At 37.3% G+C, this 22677-nt stretch overlaps 2 protein-coding genes across 2 annotated transcripts in view; one reads left to right on the top strand and one right to left on the bottom strand.

Annotated features, from left to right (window-relative positions):
* The first annotated feature begins 353 nt into the window (after nt 1-353).
* DONSON (downstream neighbor of SON) lies at nt 354-9793 on the top strand. The gene is given in 10 exon segments (XM_011999116.1): nt 354-362; nt 718-798; nt 2169-2372; nt 3578-3756; nt 4667-4845; nt 5771-5852; nt 5965-6069; nt 6521-6719; nt 8109-8321; nt 9240-9793. Coding segments are annotated over 10 exon segments (1389 nt in total). The 3' UTR covers nt 9378-9793.
* Nucleotides 9794-10166: 373 nt separating this feature from the next.
* The window catches only part of SON (SON DNA binding protein), a 33681-nt gene continuing 21170 nt past the window's right edge, over nt 10167-22677 (bottom strand). The window contains 6 exon segments of the mRNA XM_011999117.1: nt 10167-11231; nt 11759-11874; nt 11987-12058; nt 14168-14315; nt 18516-18632; nt 20335-20445. Of these exon segments, the coding sequence (XP_011854507.1) occupies nt 11073-11231; nt 11759-11874; nt 11987-12058; nt 14168-14315; nt 18516-18632; nt 20335-20445 (723 nt within the window). The 3' untranslated portion in view covers nt 10167-11072.

Genomic DNA, 22677 nt, shown 5'->3' with positions numbered 1-22677 from the left:
CCGTGAGCAGCCGGAGGCGCCGGGCCCGGTGAGTGTCTTGTAGCCTGGCCGCCAAGGGGCTCTGTCATGGGTTGAGCCAGCTGTGAATCGGGGGTGGAAAGTCCTCGCGTTGGAGGCAAGGAAATGGGCGCGAAGACTTCGGCCGCCCGTGGCTTTAGGGTGCCCCGCGCTGGGAGCCGCGGCTCTGGCAAGGCCGGATTTGCGGGAAGAGCGCGCCTCCGGCTGTCCCGCTGCGGGCTGTACTCACGGGACGCGTTCCCGAGGAAAGTGAGGGGCCCCTTGAAGGACTTAAAGGTGACTTAGAAGAGAGCTCGAAAAACCCTGAGACCCCCATCTTGCAAGGACGCTGTTCGATGGGGCAGGTGACAAACCCTGCTTCCCCCGTGATTCAGGGCCTCCCTTCTCTCACGCACTCCAAATTATTGTGGGGATGGGGGAATGTTGAGGATTCGTGGGGTCAGAATTCCCTAGCATTTGTCCTATCCAAAGCCTTTTGGATCTTTCTGTTGGAAACACCGGTCCTTGTTCCCCTCAATTTTGATACTAAAGTTCAGGCACAAAACTGAAGTGTTGAAACTCATAGATTGGATGGGGTGTGTCTGAATTTGGGTGCACTTGGATTTATTGAGAAGCGTGTATGCCAGGTGAGGCTCTGTACATACTTAATGCAAACTTCAGCATCCTTTAAAATTTAAAGGACAATATTTTTAACCTCAGTTTTTAGATTCTAATCAAGAAAATGATTTGCTATGGGAAGAGAAGTTCCCTGAAAGAACAACTGTTACTGAATTACCCCAGGTAATACTTTTTAAATATCATTAGAATGTGTATTTGTATAAACTTTTTTTTCCTAGCTAGGATTTGAGCCAATTTTTAAAACTACATTTATACTTCTCAGAAGCATTTTGCTTGGAAAGTAGTTTTACAGAGAGGCTTGATCAGGGGTGAAAATACCAGGGGTGAAAATACGACATCAGCCAAGGTAAAGGAGTTGGTTTGATACAGTAATGATGACTGTAAAGATAGCCAGTGCTAAAATAGGCCTAATAGACATGGGGGTTGTCTTTTACCCTCTAACAGTTTTTAATACTCTTCTTTGGGCAGTTGACTTCTCCAGCTCATCACTCAGAGCCAGCCCTCCTGGCCCACCTCCACAGGTTGTTGCATAGCACTGAACCTCGTTGCTCCCCTGCGCTAACATACACACGTTTCCATTCCCCAACCGCTACTGTTGTGCTGTGTAGTTTGATAAATGCGGTTTGTCCTAATGGGAACAGGCTAGAAGAGTTCTCCAAGACCCAGTTTCTCTTGTAAATAAGTGACCTTCTTATGGTCTATCAAAGATAGTTCCCCCTTCTCTGATATTTTATTGTGATATAAAAGAATCCTTGGCCGGGCATGGTGGTTCATGCCTGTAATCCCAACTCTTTGAGAGGCTGAGGCAGGCGGATCACCTGAGGTCAGGAGTTTGAGAACAGCCTGGCCAACATGGCGAAACCCCGCCTCGACTGAAAATACAAAAAAACTAGCCAGGCGTGGTGGCGCATGCCTGTAGTCCCAGCTACTGGGGAGGCCGAGGCATGATAGTCGGTTGAACCCAGGCGGTAGAGGTTGGCACTGAGCGGAGATCACACCACTTCACTCCAGCCTAGGCGACAGAGGGAGACTCTGTCTCAATTTAAAAAAAAAAAAAAAAATTCTTGTATCGTAGAGAATGTTGACATGAAAGGACAGCAGACAGATTGAGGGGAAATACATGAAGTCAGAAAATGTTTCTTAAATATGGGCTTTGTTAGCCCTGGATGCAGAGTTTCAGAGGCTTAAAAGATCCAAAATGTTTAAACACTTGGAATATTTCTACTGCAATACAGACATCTATACTACCATGAAGAACTGTAAAAACTAAAAAGTGAAATCTGCCCGTCCACAACCCCTACCCCCAACAACAACAAATTCCCTCTTCCCACAGATAACCACGGTTAAAAGTTTAGTGTGACTCCTTTCAGACTTTTTTTACAGTGTGTAATATATTTTTCGTGTTATTTATTATACAGTTTATATGATTTTTACTTTTCAGTGATCATGAGTATGTTAGCTGATAAAATCTTTAGGTTGAAGGTTTTTTTCTTAATACTCGACTAATTTTTTGCATTCTTTGTTTTCTAAAGACTTCACATGTATCGTTCTCCGAGTCTGATATTCCGTCCTCAGAAAATACTGAGTTACCTGTGGACTGGAGTATTAAAACCCAACTCCTTTTCACCTCTTCTCAACCCTTTACCTGGGCAGATCATTTGAAAGCACAGGAAGAGGCTCAAGGTCTTGTCCAGCATTGTAGGGCAACAGAAGTTACTTTGCCTAAAAGTATACAGGTAACTCTGAAATAAAATAGTTATGTGTTAAAGTAACAAATTAAGTGTGAAATGATCTCCTTTGCAAAATAGCAGAGATACTACCTTCCATTAAGTTTTTCTTTGGAAATTTAAAGATACAAAGACTTAGGAAATTTTGTCTTTCCCAAATGGTGCTTATGGTGCTTTCATACCTTTTTTTTTTTTTAAGTCAGATTGAGTAATTGCTCATAAATTTAGAGACTTGTACTGCAAATTAATCAGTGTTGCAGGCAAGAATTGTTAAATTATTTTTCTCTAAGGCTTTTTGAGAAAGAAAATACAAAGAAGTGAAAAGCAATTGAGTGGGATTGCAAGGGCTGATGGATTTACTGATTTTCTTACCTGTATAAGGAAAATTTTATAAATTTTGGGGAGTTTGTGAGTTCTAGAATAGTTTTAGCGAAATACATTTTGATTGTTTTAAAGCGTCAACTCAAAACTGGGAGGCTGGGCACAATAGCCCATGCCTGTAATCTCAGCACTTTGGGAGGCTAAGGTGGGAGGATTGCTTGAGACCAGCCTGAGCAATGTAGTGAGACCCCGTCTCTACCAAAAAAAAAAAATAGCTGAGCATGGTGGTGGGTGCCTATAGTCCCAGCGACTTGGGAGGTTGAGATGGGAGGATTGTTTAAGCCCAGGAGGTCAGGGCTGCAGTGAGCTGTGATTGCGCCACTGTCCTCTAGCCTCAGTGACAGAGTGAGACTGTATCTTAAAAAATTTTTTTTGAAGTCTCAAACTAGGTTAAAAAAGTATTACCCTGAAAGAGATCTTGGTATATTATACATCGTTTCAATAAATAGATTAGGATGATTTGTGATTTGCCATATCAGTGTTTACTGGCTACTTTTAAAACAGCATTTTGGAGAGAGGGCTGGACATAGTGTTACCTATACGCACATGTCCACCCCTATTCCTCATGATAAAAAAGGTAGTGAATTGTCCTTAAGAATGGTAGAAACAGGCAGATGTTCCCATCTATGTTTAAATGTTCTGATACTGTGGTTTAACATTACATCTGGCCCAAATAAGGATAAATTGTGTTTTCATTCCTATAACAGTTATTAATGCTTTCCTATAGAAAGCAGTAAAGATTCTTAGACCTAAGTGTTTGGTATATATTATCTTCAAAAAAATTCTGTATTTCTCAATGGGCAAAAACTCTCCACTGTCCCCTTTGGATTTAGGATCCCAAACTCTCCACTGAGCTCCGTTGTGCCTTCTAGCAGAGCCTTATCTATTGGCTCCACCCTGCTTTGTCTTGGCTACCACTGTTCCCTCGTATTGGAGCTGATAGAAAAATGGCTGGAAAGACAGGTCCTTGGTCAAATGATGCAACCCTGCAGCATGTTTTAATGAGTGACTGGTAAGATTAGTAAGAAAAATTTGTGTAATTCAATAGTGAATTTTTATTTTAGCAGTATTCTCTATCATATTTGTGACTGGATACGTTAATGGCAGAAGGGTATCTAGATCCTTGTGAATTTTATCTGAACCTGTTAATAACCAACACGTAAACTGTTTACTTTTTTTTTGTTGTTTTTTAGCTGTTATTCATTCTTTACCCAATTGTGGTAGAATATATGTAAGTGTTGGTTAAATATATACAGACCGACAGGCCGGGCGCGGTGGCTCACGCCTGTAATCCCAACACTTGAGGAGGCCGAGGCGGGCAGATCATGAGGTCAGGAGATTGAGACCATCCTGGCTAACACGGTGAAACCCCGTCTCTACTAAAAATACAAAAAAAATTAGCCGGGCATGGTGGCAGGCGCCTGTAGTCCCAGCTACTCAGGAGGCTGAGGCAGGAGAATGGCATGAACCCGGGAAGCGGAGCTTGCAGTGAGCTGAGATCACGCCACTGCACTCCAGATCGCCCCACTGCCAGCCTGGGTGACAGAGCGAAACTCTGTCGCAAAAAAAAAAAAAAATACACACACACCCCTAATTCTTTAATGCTACTTCTTGTCAGTCTCTACTTCTTTTTTATCAGCAGCTCAGAGAAAGTCAGCAAGCAATTCTCAATTAAGTTTTGTTTAAAGACAAAGTAAGTGTTTAAGTGGTATACACTGTTAAAGTATTGAGAAGTCATCAGCGAGTCCTCATAACCAATTTCAGTCCTTTAAAGCTAAGTCATACATAACCACAAAAATTCAAACCATTATCTAAAATATTTGTGCTATGTTTTAAACCAGGTATCAAACTGAATTATACAGAATTATAAACATTGCATTAAATGTTTAATAATACCTAAAGAAAATGTTTTTACCTCATAGGTCCGTGAGCTTTACTTCTCTATATAATTTGCTGAAGACAAAACTTTGCCCCTATTTCTACGTTTGTACCTATCAGTTTACTGTCCTGTTCCGAGCAGCAGGATTAGCTGGAAGTGACTTAATCACAGCTCTCATATCTCCTACAACTCGAGGTTTAAGAGAAGCTATGAGAAACGAAGGTAAAAGTTTAGGTTTAAAGTGAGAATACTATACTATATAGTAAACTTGTTTTAGCCTAAAAGTATTTGAATTTAAAATGCCTTTTACCAGTTAATTAGCAACATTAAGAAATATATTATTTCTTTATTTCTAGGTTTTTTTTTTCCTCCCCCACAATTATTTAATCCAGCAGTCCCCAAACTTTTTGGCACTAGGGATCAGTTTCAAGGATGGTGGGGAGGATGGTTTCGGGATGAAGCTGTTACACATCAGATCATCATTCTTATAAGGAGGGCACAACCTAGATGCCTCACATGTGCAGTTCACAATAGGATTCGTGCCCCTATGAGAATCTAATGCGACCACTGATGTGACAGGGAGGTGGAGCTCAGGCAGTAATGTTCACTCACCAGTCGCTCACCTCCTGCTGTGCGGCCCGGTTTCTAACAGGCCATACGGTACCAGTCCACAGCCCACGGGTTAGGGACCCCTGATTTCAACTGTTCCTTCCACATAGTGTTCCCTTCTCTGATCTCTAAAATAAAACACATATTGGGCCAGATAGTCACCATCTGAATATACTCTTCTACAAATTCTTATGTAGTACCAGTTACCCTTTTAATAACATAATTTTCAAACTGAGGAAACCCATTAGTGGGTCATAAAATCTGTCTAATGGGCCCAATCAGTGCTTTTTCAAAAAGTGAACTGGGATACAGTGTAACTGACAAAAGAGTGTCACATGTATGTGTTGTCTCCGGAACCTCTTTCAAGGAGATATGTTTTATGCATGTATGTAGGTTTGTGAAGAAAGCTTGAAAACTCTACTGCCTTAATAGATCATTTATAAAAACCAACATTTCAAATTTTTTACACTCTAAAAGTGCAGCTTGCCTGTTAAATACTTTACATGAAAACTCAGTTACATTTTTTTTCCTCATGTAGGTATTGAATTTTCTCTGCCTTTAATAAAAGAAAGTGGCCATAAGAAGGAGACAGCATCTGGAACAAGCTTGGGATATGGGGAGTATGTGATTAAAATAACTTTTTATGTCATCCACTGACTTACGGACTCATGAAATAGATTTGTACAAGAGCAGCTTTGAGAAATAGGGACTCTAACTGTAGCAATTTCCTAGGGAGCAAGCCATCAGTGATGAGGACGAAGAGGAAAGTTTTTCCTGGCTGGAAGAGATGGGTGTGCAAGATAAAATTAAAAAGCCAGACATACTTTCTATCAAGCTGTATCCTTTCAGTTGCTGTTAATTAGAATTAATTTTCATTGAATGACGTTAGTGAGAAGTTTAACATTGGCAGTTTTATATGACTATAATCTTGAATTATCTTCAGATCATATTAAAACTAATTGTCCATTGTAATATTAAATAAGCCCCTAAGTAATAAATGGTGAACTGTTAAACCTTTTTTAATCAAAACGTTCAATTGTGATTCTTTGTGGGAGAATAGGTGTGTTTTGACTAGAGAAGAAATTAGGTTCAGGTGTCAGTTTGTAGCAAATTCAGATTGTTAACATTTTGATTGAAACATATGCCTTATGATTCGGTAAAGAGAGGTAGCAAGAGGATTTCCATTTCTTTGTGGTGAAAAGGAGTCTTGGGTGATTCAGAATCAAGATAACTGCTTTACACATTAGGTGAGATTTGCTTTTGCAATTTCCTTGATTGTCATCTTCAGTCGTAAAGAGAAACATGAAGTACAGATGGATCACAGACCTGAGTCTGTTGTGTTGGTAAAAGGAATCAACACCTTTACATTGCTCAATTTTTTGATTAACTGTAAGAGTTTAGTTGCTACCTCAGGTCCACAGGCAGGACTTCCTCCAACCCTCTTGTCCCCTGTTGCTTTCCGAGGTGCCACAATGCAAATACTTAAGGTAATAAAAATCTCCATAACCTAGCTGTTAATACAAAGTACTTTACTTTGTTTGACAGGATAAATTCTTGATTTAAAAAAACAAAAAAAAAGCCTCGTAGCATTTTTACTTGGTACATATTTTCCTTTTGCTTTCCTCCCATTAAAAAAAAAATTTTTATAAGACAGTTACATCAAAGAAATTATGTGGAAATATGTAAATTATATGAAATCCTTTTTATTTTCTTTTTTAGACGGAGTCTTGCGCTGCTGCTCAGGCTGGATGGAGTGCAGTGGCATGATCTCAACTCAGTACAACCCCTGCGTCCCGGGTTCAAGTGATTCTTGTGCTGTGCCTCAGCCTCTTGAGTGGCTGGGATTACAAGCACACACTACCAACCCTAGCTATTTTTTTTGTTTTGTTTTTTCTTGTTTGTTTGTTTTAAGAGAGTGTCTCACTCTGTCACCTGCTGGAGTGCAGTGGTGCGATCTCAGCTTACTGCAACCTCCGACTCCTAGGTTCAAGCGATTCTCCTGCCTCAGCCTCCTGAGTAGCTGTGATTACAGGTGTGCACCACCACGCCTGGCTAATATTTTTTTTTTTTTTTTTTGCATTTTTAGTAGAGACAGGTTTTCACCATATTGGTCAGGCTGGTCTTGAACTCCTGACCTCATGATCTTCCCCTGGCCTCCCAAAGTACTGGGATTACAGGCATGAGCTGCTGCACCTGGCCGCCCTGCATTCATTCATTCATTCATTCACTCATTCATTTAGAGACAGTCTTGCTGTCACCCAGGCTGGAGGGCAGTGGCTTGATCTTGGCTCACTGCAAACTCTGCCTACCGGGCTCAAGCGATTCTTCTGCCTCAGCTCCCAAGTAGCTGGGACTATAGGCTCACACCACCATCCATGCCTGGCTAATTTTTTTGTATTTTTAATAGAGACAAGGTTTCACCATGTTGGCCAGGCTGGTCTTGAACTCCTGACCTCAAGTGATCTTCCCACCTTGGCCTCCCAAAGTGCTGGGATTATAATCATAATAAATTATATATGTAAATGCAAAATACATACAATTATATTACTTAGTAATAAAATTGAATGGACTTTAAGTTTTTGTTTTTCCAATAGTCTGCATTGACAATGTGTTATTAAATCAGACAAAATACCATATGAAAAAGTGGTATTCTCTGGAATATACATCACCTGAAAATCTCATAATATGGAGAGGATGCTGAAAATTTACTAAGTATTTGTACTCACGTAACATTGTTTTGATGTCTTGGGAAATAGTTTTGTTCCATAATTGTTAAAGAGAGGAAACCCCAAATGGAAATATATTGAACATATTTTTGGCTAGACAAAAGGTTGAGAGATGATCATAATTTTCCTTTTCTTTAAATTTTCATAAAGGCACGAAGTGTAAATGTGAAGACACAAGCTCTTTCTGGATACAGAGACCAGTTTAGTTTGGAGATTACAGGTCCTATCATGCCTCATTCTCTGCATTCACTGACCATGCTGCTCAAATCTTCACAGAGTGGATCTTTCTCTGCAGTACTACATCCACACGAGCCAACTGCTGTATTTAACATCTGCCTGCCAGTGGACAAAGTACTTGATATGGTAAGAAAGACACCTACGAGCAGACTGTTTTAGTTGTTTAACTAGCTGGAGGGAAGTGAGTCATTTATGCTGAGTCACTTTTGTGTTTCAAGTAATTAAACTGTTACTTAATTATGAATTACTAGAGGAAAGAATATGTCTATAAGTTGTTTTTGTGAGGTAGCTTTCATGAATTCAGTCCAAGTACAATTTTCTTTTTTTTTTTTTTTTTTTGAGACGATATCTTGCTGTTGCCCAGGTGGAGTGCAGCTGCGCGATCTTAGCTCGCTGCAACCTCAGCCTCCTGGGTTCAAACAATTCTGCCTCAGCCTCCCAAGTAGCTGGGATTACAGGCATGTGCCACCATATCCGGCTATATTTTGTATCTTTATTAGAGACGGGGTTTCACCATATTGGCCAGGCTGGTCTTGAACTCCTGACTTTAGGTGATTCACCTGCCTTGGCCTCCCAAAGTGTTGGGATTACAGGCTTGAGCCATGGCGCCCGGGCTCAGTCCAAATACAGTTTTAACAGTGACTGAAGAACTTCGCATTTCAAAAAGGTACAACTTTTATTTTCATTTCCTCTTGGATCCAAAACTCAATAGTACCTGATTCCTCTATAGTTTAAGGAAACATGATTCACTGTGGGTATTTATTTAACCATATTTGCCTTTAATTTTGAATATACTTAAGGTTTTTAGAGCTAGAATAATTAAGACCTTTAAAATTACCTCATGCATCTCAGTTGGCTAGACTTATAAAAATAACCATTAATGTTTTGGGATTTTGTCACTACAAAAATTCTTAGGATCAACTTCTGTTGATAGGATGAATCACGTGAATGAGACATTTGTCAGTCTCCATAGTAATTATTTGAAACTCTTTTGTGTTTAAAGATTGATGTGCTTTTTACTGACTTGTATACACATTTCCACAGGAGGTTGTTCATAAGGAGCTTACTACCTGTGGTTTGCACCCTAACACTCTGGAGCAACTTAGTCAAATACCATTACTTGGGAAATCAGCTTTACGGAATGTGGTGCTGAGAGACTACATTTATAATTGGAGATCCTGAACACCAAAGTAAGCCTAAAAGGAATCTTTGAGGAAAAAAGCCTTCTAGCAAGGAAATTCAAGATTCCTGAAGTTGAAGGACTATACTGACATGTTTATAAACATAACTTTTATTACAGTAGCATCTAAGGTTTTAAATCAGTGTGTTCTGCTTTTACTATTTCCAGATTAGATTTTTAGATACAAAGATGAAAAACTCAGATAACTCAAATGAGCTATCTGTATCCCTACAACCTAATTGTATATTGAGTAGAAACTGAATTAATGTTTCCTTGCAAATAGGAAATCACATAGCAGTTACCTCATGGCATTGTGACTAATGGCATCAAGGCAAAAATATGTTACTTTACCATTTACCTAAGACTGTTAGCAGGTTCTTGTTCCATAAAGGTAGAAAATAAATATAGATAACATCTACTGAGCTAGCTGATTGGTGATGCTTCTACCTTAATATCTTTCCTACTGATTTATAATTCCTTTATTTTCACATGTACTAAAACTCTAATGCATGTTAATTCAGATAAAAAGGCATTTTGTATTCCACATAGAATAGTGTTAAGAATTGTGAAGTACACACTGAGCTGTCATGGCAAAGTAGTATTTAATGTGCTTATAGGGTGTGGGGGTGTGGGGGTGGGTGTGTGTGTGTGTGTGTGGTGTGTGTGTTGGGATTGTATTAATTCACATTTTTAAAATAAAAGTGCTTAGAAATCAAAAGCATTGGGTAAAGAAATAATAGTATCTAAGTATTTGTTCACTTTATAATCCAGAAAATAAAACACCACGTTTATTCCAGAGAAGTTTGTATTTGGGCCTTAAGCTTTTGAAAATAAAGTTTAGAGACATAGCATATGAATACCACTGTAATACACATGAAATATTCTATCGGACCCTAAAAATTAACATAAACTTTAACTTTCTCATAGTCAACAAAATAGTGGCTGGTTGCCAGTTTTATTAGATAAGTTGGTTACAGCATTTTAATTATCATTTTACGTCTATCTAGGTGTAGCTGAAATTCAAAATGCACATCAAAGTAAAACTATATCACAACTCAATGCCATACTAAATGTACTTGGCCTCTGCAATAGTAGAATTCTAGTCAGACTTCATTTTTTACTCCCTTCTTATGACCCAAGTGGCTTTAACAGGAATGCAGGACTTAGTGCTGATCATCACACAACATACCACTTTCTTTTTAGAACCTCTACAAAATTTTGAGGGGAGATGGTGGCAATAGCCCTGTGGAACAGATCTTGATCACCTCAATAACACTGGCCCAGTATCTGTCCAGCAGAACCCATTGTGAAATAGTACAAGGTGCACAGCCCTTCACTGATTACAGGCAAGTGTTACAGTAGCCTAGCCATAAGGAAGGGGAGTTACATCATAGTACAAAATACAGTATAAAAGCGTTATTTAACATTCCACACTGAAGATTACTCTGATGCCTTCAAACAATCGTTTGGATGTTAGCCACTTAAACAAATACATCACTAAGGTAAACAATATAAACATACCAAAACCCTGTATGGTTAAATACAATTTCCATGGTACAAAAATCAAAGCCTGGAGATGTTTTTACAGATTGCTTTTTACACAATGTCTTAAATTGCCAAATATTTACAACATTAAAGAGGAAATACATTGTGATGCAGAGTAAAATTATCTGAAATGATTATTATAAAACCTCAATCTATCTACGTGAGGCACTCCTGAAGCAAGTGGCATTAGCCATGAGGTCCTTTGGTACAAGGCCCATTGCTTGAAGAACCACAGTAGCTGCTGTGGCTTTAGCATGCTTCTTATTAGGGCTGGCAAAGCTGGGCTGGTAAGCGCTTCCATTTATCAATACCTATTCAAGAAAAACATACAATTGGGCTGGTAAGGGCTTCCATTTCTCAATACCTATTCAAGAAAAACATACAATAAGAACAGCATCAAACTTTAATATCTATTAGCTTTGTATTTTTTCACTAAATGCTAGAAAAATAATTTACAAAAATATAAAACCCATACTATGTAAGTCAAATTATAATCTCAACCCAGAAGCAGCAAATCATTTGGGAAAAGGGACTGCAAATTAAAAGCAGGTCTCCAAATTGAGAAAAAGACTGATAAAAGTATTAAATTAATTCCCCACATTCAACTAGAAAATAACAAATTGTATACTATATTTTGCCCATTTTTTTCCAATTTTTTAAAAAATAGGACATTGACAAGTCATATGAAAGCACCCTTCAGTTTAAAAACCCCACCACTTAACTACAAATACAAATCCCCCACCCATGAACAGAACCTTAATCCTGTCATGTTTACCCCTCACCCTCTAAGTCATCACATTAATAAATATATACAATTAGTGCAGAAATTCATATTTACCCTAAAGAGAAAATGTTTGCGATGATCAGGGCCACTATCATGGACCAACAGAAATTCAGGTGGTTGCCACCTTCTCTTATTACAGATTTCCATCAAAGCAGACACAGGATGTTTGCCTGCAGCGGGGGAAAAAATATCCAGTTTTAAATTATTTCTACCAACTTCTGCAACAAATAATGAATTCAAGGTGGGATTAGGGTAAGAGGAAATTCAAAAATGTGCTCTCACCTGACAGATCTTTCATTGCAGCAGAGAAGTTTCCAGACCTCTTTTGTGCTCTTTCTCCTACTGCAACAAGACCTTTAAAAAAAAAAAATTGTTCACTAAATAACTTTCAAAGCACCATTTTAAAACAAAGATTCCTCTGTAGGAGTCTGACCCTCAAAATGTATGCCTTCAGATAAAATCAACAGATTCCTAGTACACTTGATTTCTCTATCAATCTTCTCTTTCTTCTCTTTTACTGTTTTTCAGCATATAAATTTATATTTAATATTCATAGACTTTGGTATGAGAAATTGTAATAAATACCAAATGTAAACAGAAAACAAAAATTTAAGTATGGCCAGAGGCACGGTGGCTCACGCCTGTAATCCCAGCACTTTGGGAGGCCGAGGCAGGTGGATCACCTGAGGTCAAGAGTTTGAGACCAGCCTGGCCAACATGGTGAAACCCCGTCTCTACTAAAGAAACAAAAATTAGCCGGGCGTGGTGGCGGGCGCCTGTAATCCCAGCTACTCGGGAGGCTGGGGCAGGCCAATCGCTTGAACCCAGGAGGCGGAAGTTGCAGTGAGTCAAGATCGTGCCATTGACAGCCTGGGCAATGAGCAAAACTCCATCTCAAAAAAAAAAAAAAAAAAAAAAGTTTATTGCCAAATGATTTCTGCAGATTTACTCTCTCAAAAAAGCCTCAGTTAAGACTCTTCCAAAAAAGGTTAGGATTTTAAGCCACCAAAAAGGTGAAAAAAGCGGTTGTCTCCAAATAAAATAGGTTCCTTTTTTCCCAGCAAACTCTCCTCTCCCTTCCTAACAAATGGGAGATGTTCTCAAAATATGAACATAACCTTTCTACATAACCTCCCTCTCCATAGGCTATATTGCTAAACCCAAACACTGCTTTCCCAATTCCATATACAGGTTGAGTATTCCTTATCCAAAATGCTTGGGACCAGAAGTGTGTCGCATGATTCCAGGTTTTCAAATATTTGCATTGTATTTACTGGTCAAGCATCCCAAATCTGAAGAGGCTCAAATCCAAAATGCACCAGTGAGCATTTCCTTTGAGCATCATATCAGGATTCAAAGAGTTTTCTGCTTTAGAGCATTTCAGGTTTCCAGATGTGGGGTGCTCATCTTGTATGTTACAGGAAATTTTTCAACCTTTGCTAAATAATTCCGTGCTAATACAAGCTTTTCCAAACCTATCCTGGGAAATCTGTGGTTCTCCGAGAGCTTACAGTCAGGCCACGTCCCACAATTCCAAGGAGAACGCTTCCTGAAATTGTACAATACTTACACCAAAGTATTTGGTGCAGAGCTAGTTCATTTCCAAATTCATTAACACAGATTAACTGTTGAAGTTAGCTTCAACTTACTATTTGATTACAAAGATGAAAATAAATCCCAGTTTTACATTTGCCAGCTTTTATAAATGAGGTTTAAACAAGCTATAAAAAAATCATACTGAGCTGGCAAGCCTCTCGTGATTCCACTTACATTATTTCAAAGGAAGAAGTTATTTAAAAGATGCCAATTAGCTATCATCTGTGGGAACGATTAAATACTTAACAACTACATACAAGCTACATGGAAGACACAGTGCTGTCCTGCCCAGGTATCTGAAGGTAAAAGGAAAATACAGTCAATGCTAATGGTTCCAAAATGCCTTAACACCAGGCAACAGGAAGAAGTAACATTATTGTCAGCAGCTGGTCTACTATACTCTAACCCAACTAAACTACTGAGCTTGTAAAAAACAAAAAAAAAGCAAACAGGGTTTATGAAATCTAGACTAAACAGCATTGTAATAGGAAATAACAAAAAATAAACCAAACTAGAAATAAGGATGGTTCTTTGTCAAGAGAAAATAAAATGGAAATCCTGTTTTCTAAACATGAAATCTGGTTGAATTTGGAGGTGTAATAATATAATTAGATATATACACATTTCCATATTTAGCAACTAGCATAACAAAAGGTGCCTTTTAAAAGTTCAAACTGGTGTCTCTATCCATAGTTATATAAAAGTAAGCTGCTTCTGTGAACCCCAAAAGGGGTTAATGTTTTTTCTGACAAATAGCTGTATATACACAAGAAATGCCTTCAGTTCAAGATCACTGGGTTCAAAAGGATATATTAAAGGTAACGTTAAAGGAGGTGTTAATAAACATTTCAAAAAAGAACTTATTACCTTTTCGGTCTGTCTTAAAATCAACTAAAATGGGTTCCTTATTGCCTTCTTTGTTTTTTCCTAATCCTTCTCCTTCTCTCCAGCCCATTTTTCTCATCAAAACGGCTCCCATTCCTCCAGTTACCGGGGCTGCTCTTAAGAACTGATCCTATCCAAAGAAAGAAAGGTAAAATGTCCCCATTTTACAGTTAGAATGTGGTAACAGATTCATTGTTTACTTTCTAAAAAGAGGAATCTTATTTTACTTCTAGATCTGTTATAGCAATTAAATGTAAATTCCTCTATATACATACTGTAGTGTGTATGTTCTGATTATTTTCACATTAACGTAATAGTATTTTAGAAGTTAAATAAGACAAGTAAATGGCAGTTTTGAAACAGTAGCCCTCGTGCCCCCCTCAAAAAAAAAAAAATTAGAACACTCCTGTTTTCGTCCACTATTTAGGTTCACTGGTATCTCTTCTTAGCTTGCAAAATAAAAAGAAGGCAATGTTAAAACAATCAATGATATTAATTGTCCCAGGTGTACCTAGTTTATGAATAAAGCCCAAAAATCACTTAGAAATAGTTTAGACACTGAAGAAGCATACTGTTGTCATCCAAAGTTTTCTTCCCCATTCTACTATAAAGCAAGTATAAATATTTTACTTTAGAAAATCCCTAAAGCAGCCAAAAAAAAAAAAAACCTCCTGAAATTTACACAGTAACAAATAGAAAACAATCACATAAAATATCCTGTAAGTATGCCAAAATGAATTTGAATTCTTTTAAAACCTAGCTTGATGTTAAAAGACTTTTAAAAAACTCCTTAAATGTTTACATACCTAGGCCTCGGTAGCAGCAATGTTGTGAATAGTACGGCTGGCACTGACCGGGGCAAGAAGACAGCTACAAGGATTTGGCCCTGAAACAAGTTTCCATACAGAGGGGTGAAAGTTCACAGGTTATTCTGTGAACAATCATCTCTCTTGTATCCAACCCACTGAACCATAATTTCCATCAAAGCAGCAAACCACTTAATGTCCTAAGATGCACAAGTATATACATTAGCATGATCAACACTTATTTTTACAGGTTAAGAAATATTCAATGCCTCTTATTAAAGGGCATCCATGTACATATAACAAACAGTATTAAATTCTACTGTTGATCTTTATGGCCACTTTTTAAAAATTTGAAACATGTATCTCCAGTTCATGCTTTATTTTCCCCTTGTTACTAAATTTTAGGTTTTTATGTTCTCTACCAAATATATATATATAAATATACATATAGCAAAAGTCATTAACTTATCAACAGAGTAAAAAAACTTTGGTAGCTCAGGAAATAGTATGTATTCACATCTCCTATATTGATAAGTTAATACTGAATGTAAAAAAAAAAAAAAAAAACATGTTTGTATGCAGTAGTAAAACTATCATCTTTTGTTTCCCAGCTTTATAATTAAATGCTGGGGAGAAAACATGCCAATGATGTGTGACTAGACATTAAGTTCATCAAGATGCTCTGATGGAAGGAGGCAGCTGTGGAGGTAAAAACATACCCCTGGTTCAGTTCCTTATTTGGTGCAGGCCATGCAGTGTAGATGTATAAAGAGAAAGCTGATGCTTGGATATTAACTGCCTTGATGCTACACACCTAGAATGTCTTTTACTTACTTCCAGGTTCATCCGTCCCTCTTTTCCAGGGAACACTCCTAAAAAAAAGGGCAACTGTGCAGAGTACAATATAAATCCCCAGATAACCCAAGTTTCCAATTTTGTTTCCATTCCCTAGTATCATCATCTGTTTCTTTACCCCAATGTGAAAAAGCTGATTAATTTAATGAGACCACAATAATAAACTCTATTTATCAGGTCACATCCAAATCATTCCATTCCAGAAATAAAAGTTCTTTTAAACCAACTATTTTAAGTGTTTTACTGATTAATGAGAATACTGATAAAACTTTGCTTTTTTAAAAATCTAAAAATATACTGCAACAAACTAAAAAGAACAGAGGATGTTGGTATTCCATGTGTTTTTTAACACATAGGTGGATGCTGCACTATACTAAAGAAGAGCCAAAATGATCGTTTGACAGGTTTTCTAAACACAATTACACATTTAATGAATAGATAATCTTTGTGATATTTAACAAGAATGATACATGTTAAATTTTCAGCTGCCTAATGACTTCTACATATTGTGGTCCATGTTTAATTTTAAAAAGTTTCTTTTTTAGTTGATACTAGCATCAAATATTCTTCAGTAATTCTATACAAATGAATCTTTTCCTGTAAGTTCCACTTTTAACTATAATTTAAAATTTGGTCTGATGAGCATATCTTTATTGCATAGTTTATCAAAATGATTTGCTTCCCAAAGTATATCTTATATAAAATATGAAGTCAAAGTCTTTTTTAAAGATGCTACTAAAATTTTAAAATTATTTACTCAAAGTCTGTTAACTGCCTACAAGACTGCAAATACCAGAAGAAATTGGTTTTAGGGGAAAACCAATTGAGTCAGTAAAAGATTCACTTTTTAAAAGTTATTTAAGTTATTAACATATTTAGAAGTATACAAATATTATGGATCAGCACATCATTAGATAAAGACCAAAATTTTGTAATGGAAGCACATTCAGAAGTTTCTACCTAGTAGTGAACATTGCCTGTATTATGTGCCTATTTTAACACCCATAAGCTTTATTTCTAACTTCCTGAAATACTGGCTGAAGCTTCAAGACTAAACAGTATTAAAAAAGTAAAACTAAAGAAATAGATGTACATTTATAGTTCTGCCCAAGATGTAAGACATTTTTTCAAATAGTATATAAATCACTTTCATACTAACTATAATACAGAAGTCCAAGATTAATCCAATCTTTAAAATATTTTTCTATATATATTTTCACCTTTATTCTAACACCAACTCTCAGCAAACTACAGAAATTGTAATTTCTTAATGAATCTAACTGTGTACTCACTATACACATCAGTGCAACTACTTCCCAAAAAAGGCAGGCATAGTGAGTATACATGATGTTTCATATTAATTTGTTAGTAAGATCAACAAAGATAAAGCTATCAAAATTGAAATAAATGTTACAAGATTAAAATACCCAAAGCAACCAATGTCTCATTTTTCAGAAATTCACCTCATTCACTGGCACTCATAGCAACTCTCTATAGGTAACCATCACATTACTGATTACCACTAGACACCTCGGAGACTTTGAAATTCCAAAGTTACTTGCCCACGATCACACAAGGAGTCAGGAGTACAACAGGATAAAGAAACCTTCCCAATCCATTAGACCACGCGGCCTCCCAGTTTCAGCACTGCTATGCTGCCAGTACTCCTGTAACAAATTTCCCATCACCCATCCAACCAATCTTTGTCCCTTCACCAGAAGGTGTTTCTTCAGAATGCCCTTCTTAGCCACCTAAGACTCCCCCAGTGATGAGGCAGCCGTAGGTGGAGTTCACAGGTCTCACTGCAGAATCTGAAACCAGATGCACCTACATCTTCGTAGCACGAGGCGTCCATCCTCTCCCTTGATTTTAGGTCTTACATATCTGTTTTGTCATGAAATTAGTGGTTCTCAAATTGAGCCTGTGGATCACCAGAGGCCACTAGGGCCTAAATGGTGGTCCACAGATTAATCTCCATCCCATCCCCTTCACCACAGCCCACCCCACTCCAGCCATCCTCCCTCAGCCTTCCAGTCCCATGGCAAGATCACCACATGCAGAGCTAATACTAGGGCCTCCCAACCACTTGCTGTGACCAGCAGCTGACAACCAAAAGGACCTGGGCCACAGGTCACAAGAGGAGTAAAGAACAGGGGCCAAGAGATCTTACAAGAAGGCACAGGCACTAATGAAGCGGGTGGGGTGCAAGGACAAAGGAATAGAGGAATGGAAAATTAAGGTGGTAGAGGGCTCTTGGGGGCAGTGATCCACCAAAAATAAACCTGTAATAAAGCATCCCATGATGAAGAAAAATTTGAGAACCACTGCTTTGAAATGATTAGGTTAGTAGTCCAGCAGGAACTGTGGAATATTCTGAACAGCACCTGATACGCTGTTAGCGTTCAAAATATAGTTAAATCACCCCTTCAAAAGCAGCAGTAGCAATTTTTAAAATAACCTTATAAATTAGTGGCTCTTGAGCCACATTTATACATTTGCCATTTTCTCATGAATCCAGTCCGTCTTCAGTGTCCGCCCTGGAGCATATACACATAGCAAATTTACTCGGAACTTTGGTTAGAGTCACTGGTCTTTTCATGCAGTTTTAATAAAGTTTCCAAAAAATTTAAACTTTGTTTGACACTTTCATATGTGCATATACTGTGTACCTTTTTAATCCAGGCTTGGGCACCAGTATTGGCCAACTGTTCTTGTGTCAAAACCTGTACTCCTGTACTTCCTGTGAACTGGCCAGGAATAGAGTTCAGCTGAGCCCAGGCATCAATCTGAAGAAAAGTAGTAGTCTCAGTTAACTAAATAAAATTACCTGATTAAAATGTCACTGGTAATAATTCGCTAAAAATGGCTGAAAAGCAGACTTAAATATTTAACTTTTAAACCATATTTAACATTAAATGTTTGCCTACTTTCTAAATAAGCAGTTTGACAACATTTAGTGAATTCTATTAATAAGATTTTGAAATGTATCTAAAAGCACGGCTACTAAAAAATACAGCTGTTAATATTCTTCAAACTGTCATACAGATAAACTAAAAATGCAAATAAGAGCTCATATGGCAATGGGTCCCCACCCTCCCTTCCTACCTATCTCATACAAATGTATTATAGTACATGTCATGACAGCCTGGATTCTTAATTACTTCCTTTGAGACATTATAAATACAGACTAAATTCATGACACAGGTTTAAAGAGTTTAAATACAGGAAACTGTCCACTTGAATACATAAAACAACTTTTTTTTGAGATGGAGTTTCACTCTTGTTGCCCAGGCTGGAGTGCAATGGTGCAATGTCTGCTCATTGCAACTTCTTCCTCCCGAGTTCAAGCGATTCTCCTGCCCAACCTCCAAAGTAGCTGGGATTACAGACATGCGCCACCATGCCTGGCTAATTTTGTATTTTTAGTTGAGACAGGGTTTCTCCATGTTGGTCAGGCTAGTCTTGAACTCCTTACCTCAAGTGATCCACCCACCCCGGCCTTTCAAAGTGCTGGGATAACAGGCGTGAGCCACTGTGCCCAGCCATAAAACAACTTTTTAAAAAAGCTTGTACACTTTTTTTCAGTCGCCAACATTTGTTGTGATAAAGAATCAGCTGTCATTCACACAAATTAGATTTACTAAACACCTTGCTATATCAGCAACGTATTTCCTGTCTGAACACGTACTTACTGATTTACCATAAAACAGTAGGAAATGAAATGGAGAGGCTGTCCATTGTTAAAAGCACAGACTCCAGATTCAGATTGCTTGGGTCTGAATCCCAGTTCCCCCACTAATTAGTTGTGTGACCATGGATATCACGTAATCACTCTTTTTTTTTTTTCTTCAAGACAGTCTCTCACTCTGTTGCTCAGGCTGAAGTACAGTGGCGCCATCTTGGCTCAATGCAATCTCCGCCTCCTGGGTTCAAGCAATTCTGCCTCACCCTCCTGAGTAGCTGGGATTACAGGCGTGCGCCACCATGCCCAGCTAATTTTTGTATTTTTAGTAGAGACGGGGTTTCACCACGTTGGCCAGGCTGATCTCGAATTCCTGACTCCTTGTCCCCACCTCAGCGTCCCAAAGTGCTGGGATTACAGGCGTCAGCCACCACGCCTGGCCTTAACCACTCTTTACTTCAGTTTTCTCAGCTGAAATATTGCAGTTATTACTACCTACACATTTCATAGGGTTGTAGGCACTTAGTTGTTTTTATACACCAGATTGTAAACTCCTTGAGGACAGGGAAATTTTTCTATTTTGTTCTCTCAAGAAACAGTTCCTGCCACATAGTAAACAATAAACATTTATTGAATAAATGATCAAGCCTCAAATCACTTTCATTTAAAATAAGACATTTAAAATAAGGTAAATGATGTTACAACTTAACTAGTTAGCGAAATTCTTATTTAGACATTAAAACTGGTACATTGGTGTGAGCTGACTGAAGGTACATAATAATTTAAAAAAAAAAACTGCTACATACCCTTTCCTGAGCTCTATTTAACATGCTCATGGCTTCAAGGTCAAATGCATTCTCACTGAGTCTTTTCTGAGCAAGTGCTCGTTCACTCATTGCTGTAGAGATGTCCACAGGCTACGAAAGAAAACACAGATAATTATCTCAAATTACCATAGTCCCCTAAATTCTGAAAAGTACTCATATCTTTAGTTGCTACATGTCAAAAACAAAATAATAGTCTTATATACTAATAATCTTGGAAAATAGGGAGAAGACTCAAAAAGAGAAAGTAGTCTTGGAAAACAGAAGAGGATTAAGATAAATTACAAAGTATCACACAGGCAGCAGAATTGAACCCAAAATCTGACTGAATTTAGTCAGTTTTCTATTATATATATCAAACTATAATCATAGACGATTCCATTAAGAACTTAAAACTCTCTACCCTTCGTGATTGAAAGCCATTTATAGTAAACTGCAAATTTTTTTAACTGTGGTAAAGGTTATTACATTCCTTAGCAGTTTTCATTTTACTCATTAGCATAACCTTCAGAAGCAGTAAGCAAAATTATTGAATAAGCAAGCAGAAAATCATTATGATCGCTCTTTTACTCATCAGCGTATCTTTAACATCTTCCCGTTGTGGACACTTTGGTCTTAAGAACCCAATTTCTTTAAACAATATATTCAGGATATACATAAGCAAACCATGTTTTCAGTTTATACACACTACTTAAGTATAATATTATACTATTTATAATTATAATACTTCTGTGGAAGTCCATAACATCAACTGAAACACTTTTAAGTGTCTGAAGTCGTAGGTCTTTCTTTTCAAAGCTCATATTCTACCTTTTAAAACCTTATGGCAAGTGGAAGAAACTTTTTTTAAAAAAGTAATCTTTGGAGCCAATTCTTAATTTGTCAGATTCGTGGAAGGTTTAACCACAGAAGGAAAAACACATCAACATAAGTATTTGGTACTTTTTTTGTTCTAAAATTAAAAGCTCGAGTTGATCTGTATCAACTCATTTCTTGGTTTTTGTTCTTAACATTATTAATATTTCCTAGTTATCTCACACAATAACATTCATTTTTGTAAAATGCTTATCTGACATGGAAGGTTTTGCTGTTTTCATATACAAAGAGTAAGTAGACACTGCATGAACATAACAAACATGGGTAAGTCAGTAAAGAGCTAACAGCTATGGATTTTCTTTTTTACAAGTAGAGGCTAGTTGTTATTAAGACTATGTATCATGTATAAAAGACTTCTTTTAAGAATAAGACCTGTCTAGTAGAGAAGGTTGTATGACTATGAGAATAATTATAACTCATGCATAAGGATTCACCAATCTTTCTTACCTTCAGAACCTCTAATCCTCCAGAACCTCTAATCCTCCATAATTCTTAGTTAACTTGCTAATGAACTAATATTCCTTTAGCTAACTCAAGGTTTTTCTTTAAGAAAGTATGGATTCTGATATAATGCCTTCTTAAAATGAAAACAAAATTAATTTTTTCTGTAATTAGACTGTTTAATATATAATCTTTCTAGAGATCTATAAACAGTCTAATAAGCAACTGCAGAATACATCTTTCAAATTGAATCTCAACTATAATTTCGCTAAGTCGATTTAAGTAAATCATCACACAAATTAGAATATTTCTAAGACCTATTAGAAATATTAATCTAAGCAAAGTGAGACTGAAACACTAAGAAACTTAGTATGTTCGTCTTTTACTTGTTAAGTCTGTTTGATTCTTGGGACTTTACATGAGAATGCAGATATTTCAGGTGAAAATTCACGTCCCCCTAGGCCTACCTTAAGATGTTTTGTCAGCTAGGATTATCAAGGTAATTTTTGAAGGCACACCATGAGACAAGTACTGTCTCATTAACCTTGTCACACTTACTTTGCTTTTCCTAGCAGCCTCTATAAATCTAAGTGTTAAAGTGTGCTTAGACATAAATAATAGGCTTTTATTCTAAAAACGCTAAAATCTGAGAGGATACTGGGGAAAATGTGTCTACCCACTATCCCAACTCCTGATCCCTAATTTCCAACTATAAATTAGCCACGAATCTATTCAGATGGCTCTAAAATATAACTTCTAGAATAAAACTAATTCTTTCCAAGTAGAAAGCAAACTATTATACCTGTGAATATTTTTCTCTCTTAGCCCTTATTAAACAGGTAACCTAAATGCCTCACCATTTATCCCCAGAATGGAACTCTTCAAATCTTAGTGTTTCATATTAAATTCATATGACTCTGAAAGGAATTTTACTATAGCAACCTTGATATTTAAATAAAATTACAACTATGTTTTTCCTGAGGTAGTAAAACATTTATTCTTCAACAG

The sequence above is a fragment of the Mandrillus leucophaeus genome, unplaced genomic scaffold (assembly GCF_000951045.1).
Source record: "Mandrillus leucophaeus isolate KB7577 unplaced genomic scaffold, Mleu.le_1.0 Scaffold582, whole genome shotgun sequence".
In the NCBI taxonomy this organism is placed as follows: Eukaryota; Metazoa; Chordata; class Mammalia; order Primates; family Cercopithecidae; genus Mandrillus; species Mandrillus leucophaeus.
Note: the sequence above shows the minus strand (reverse complement) of the source record. Positions and strands in the feature narration are given on the sequence as shown.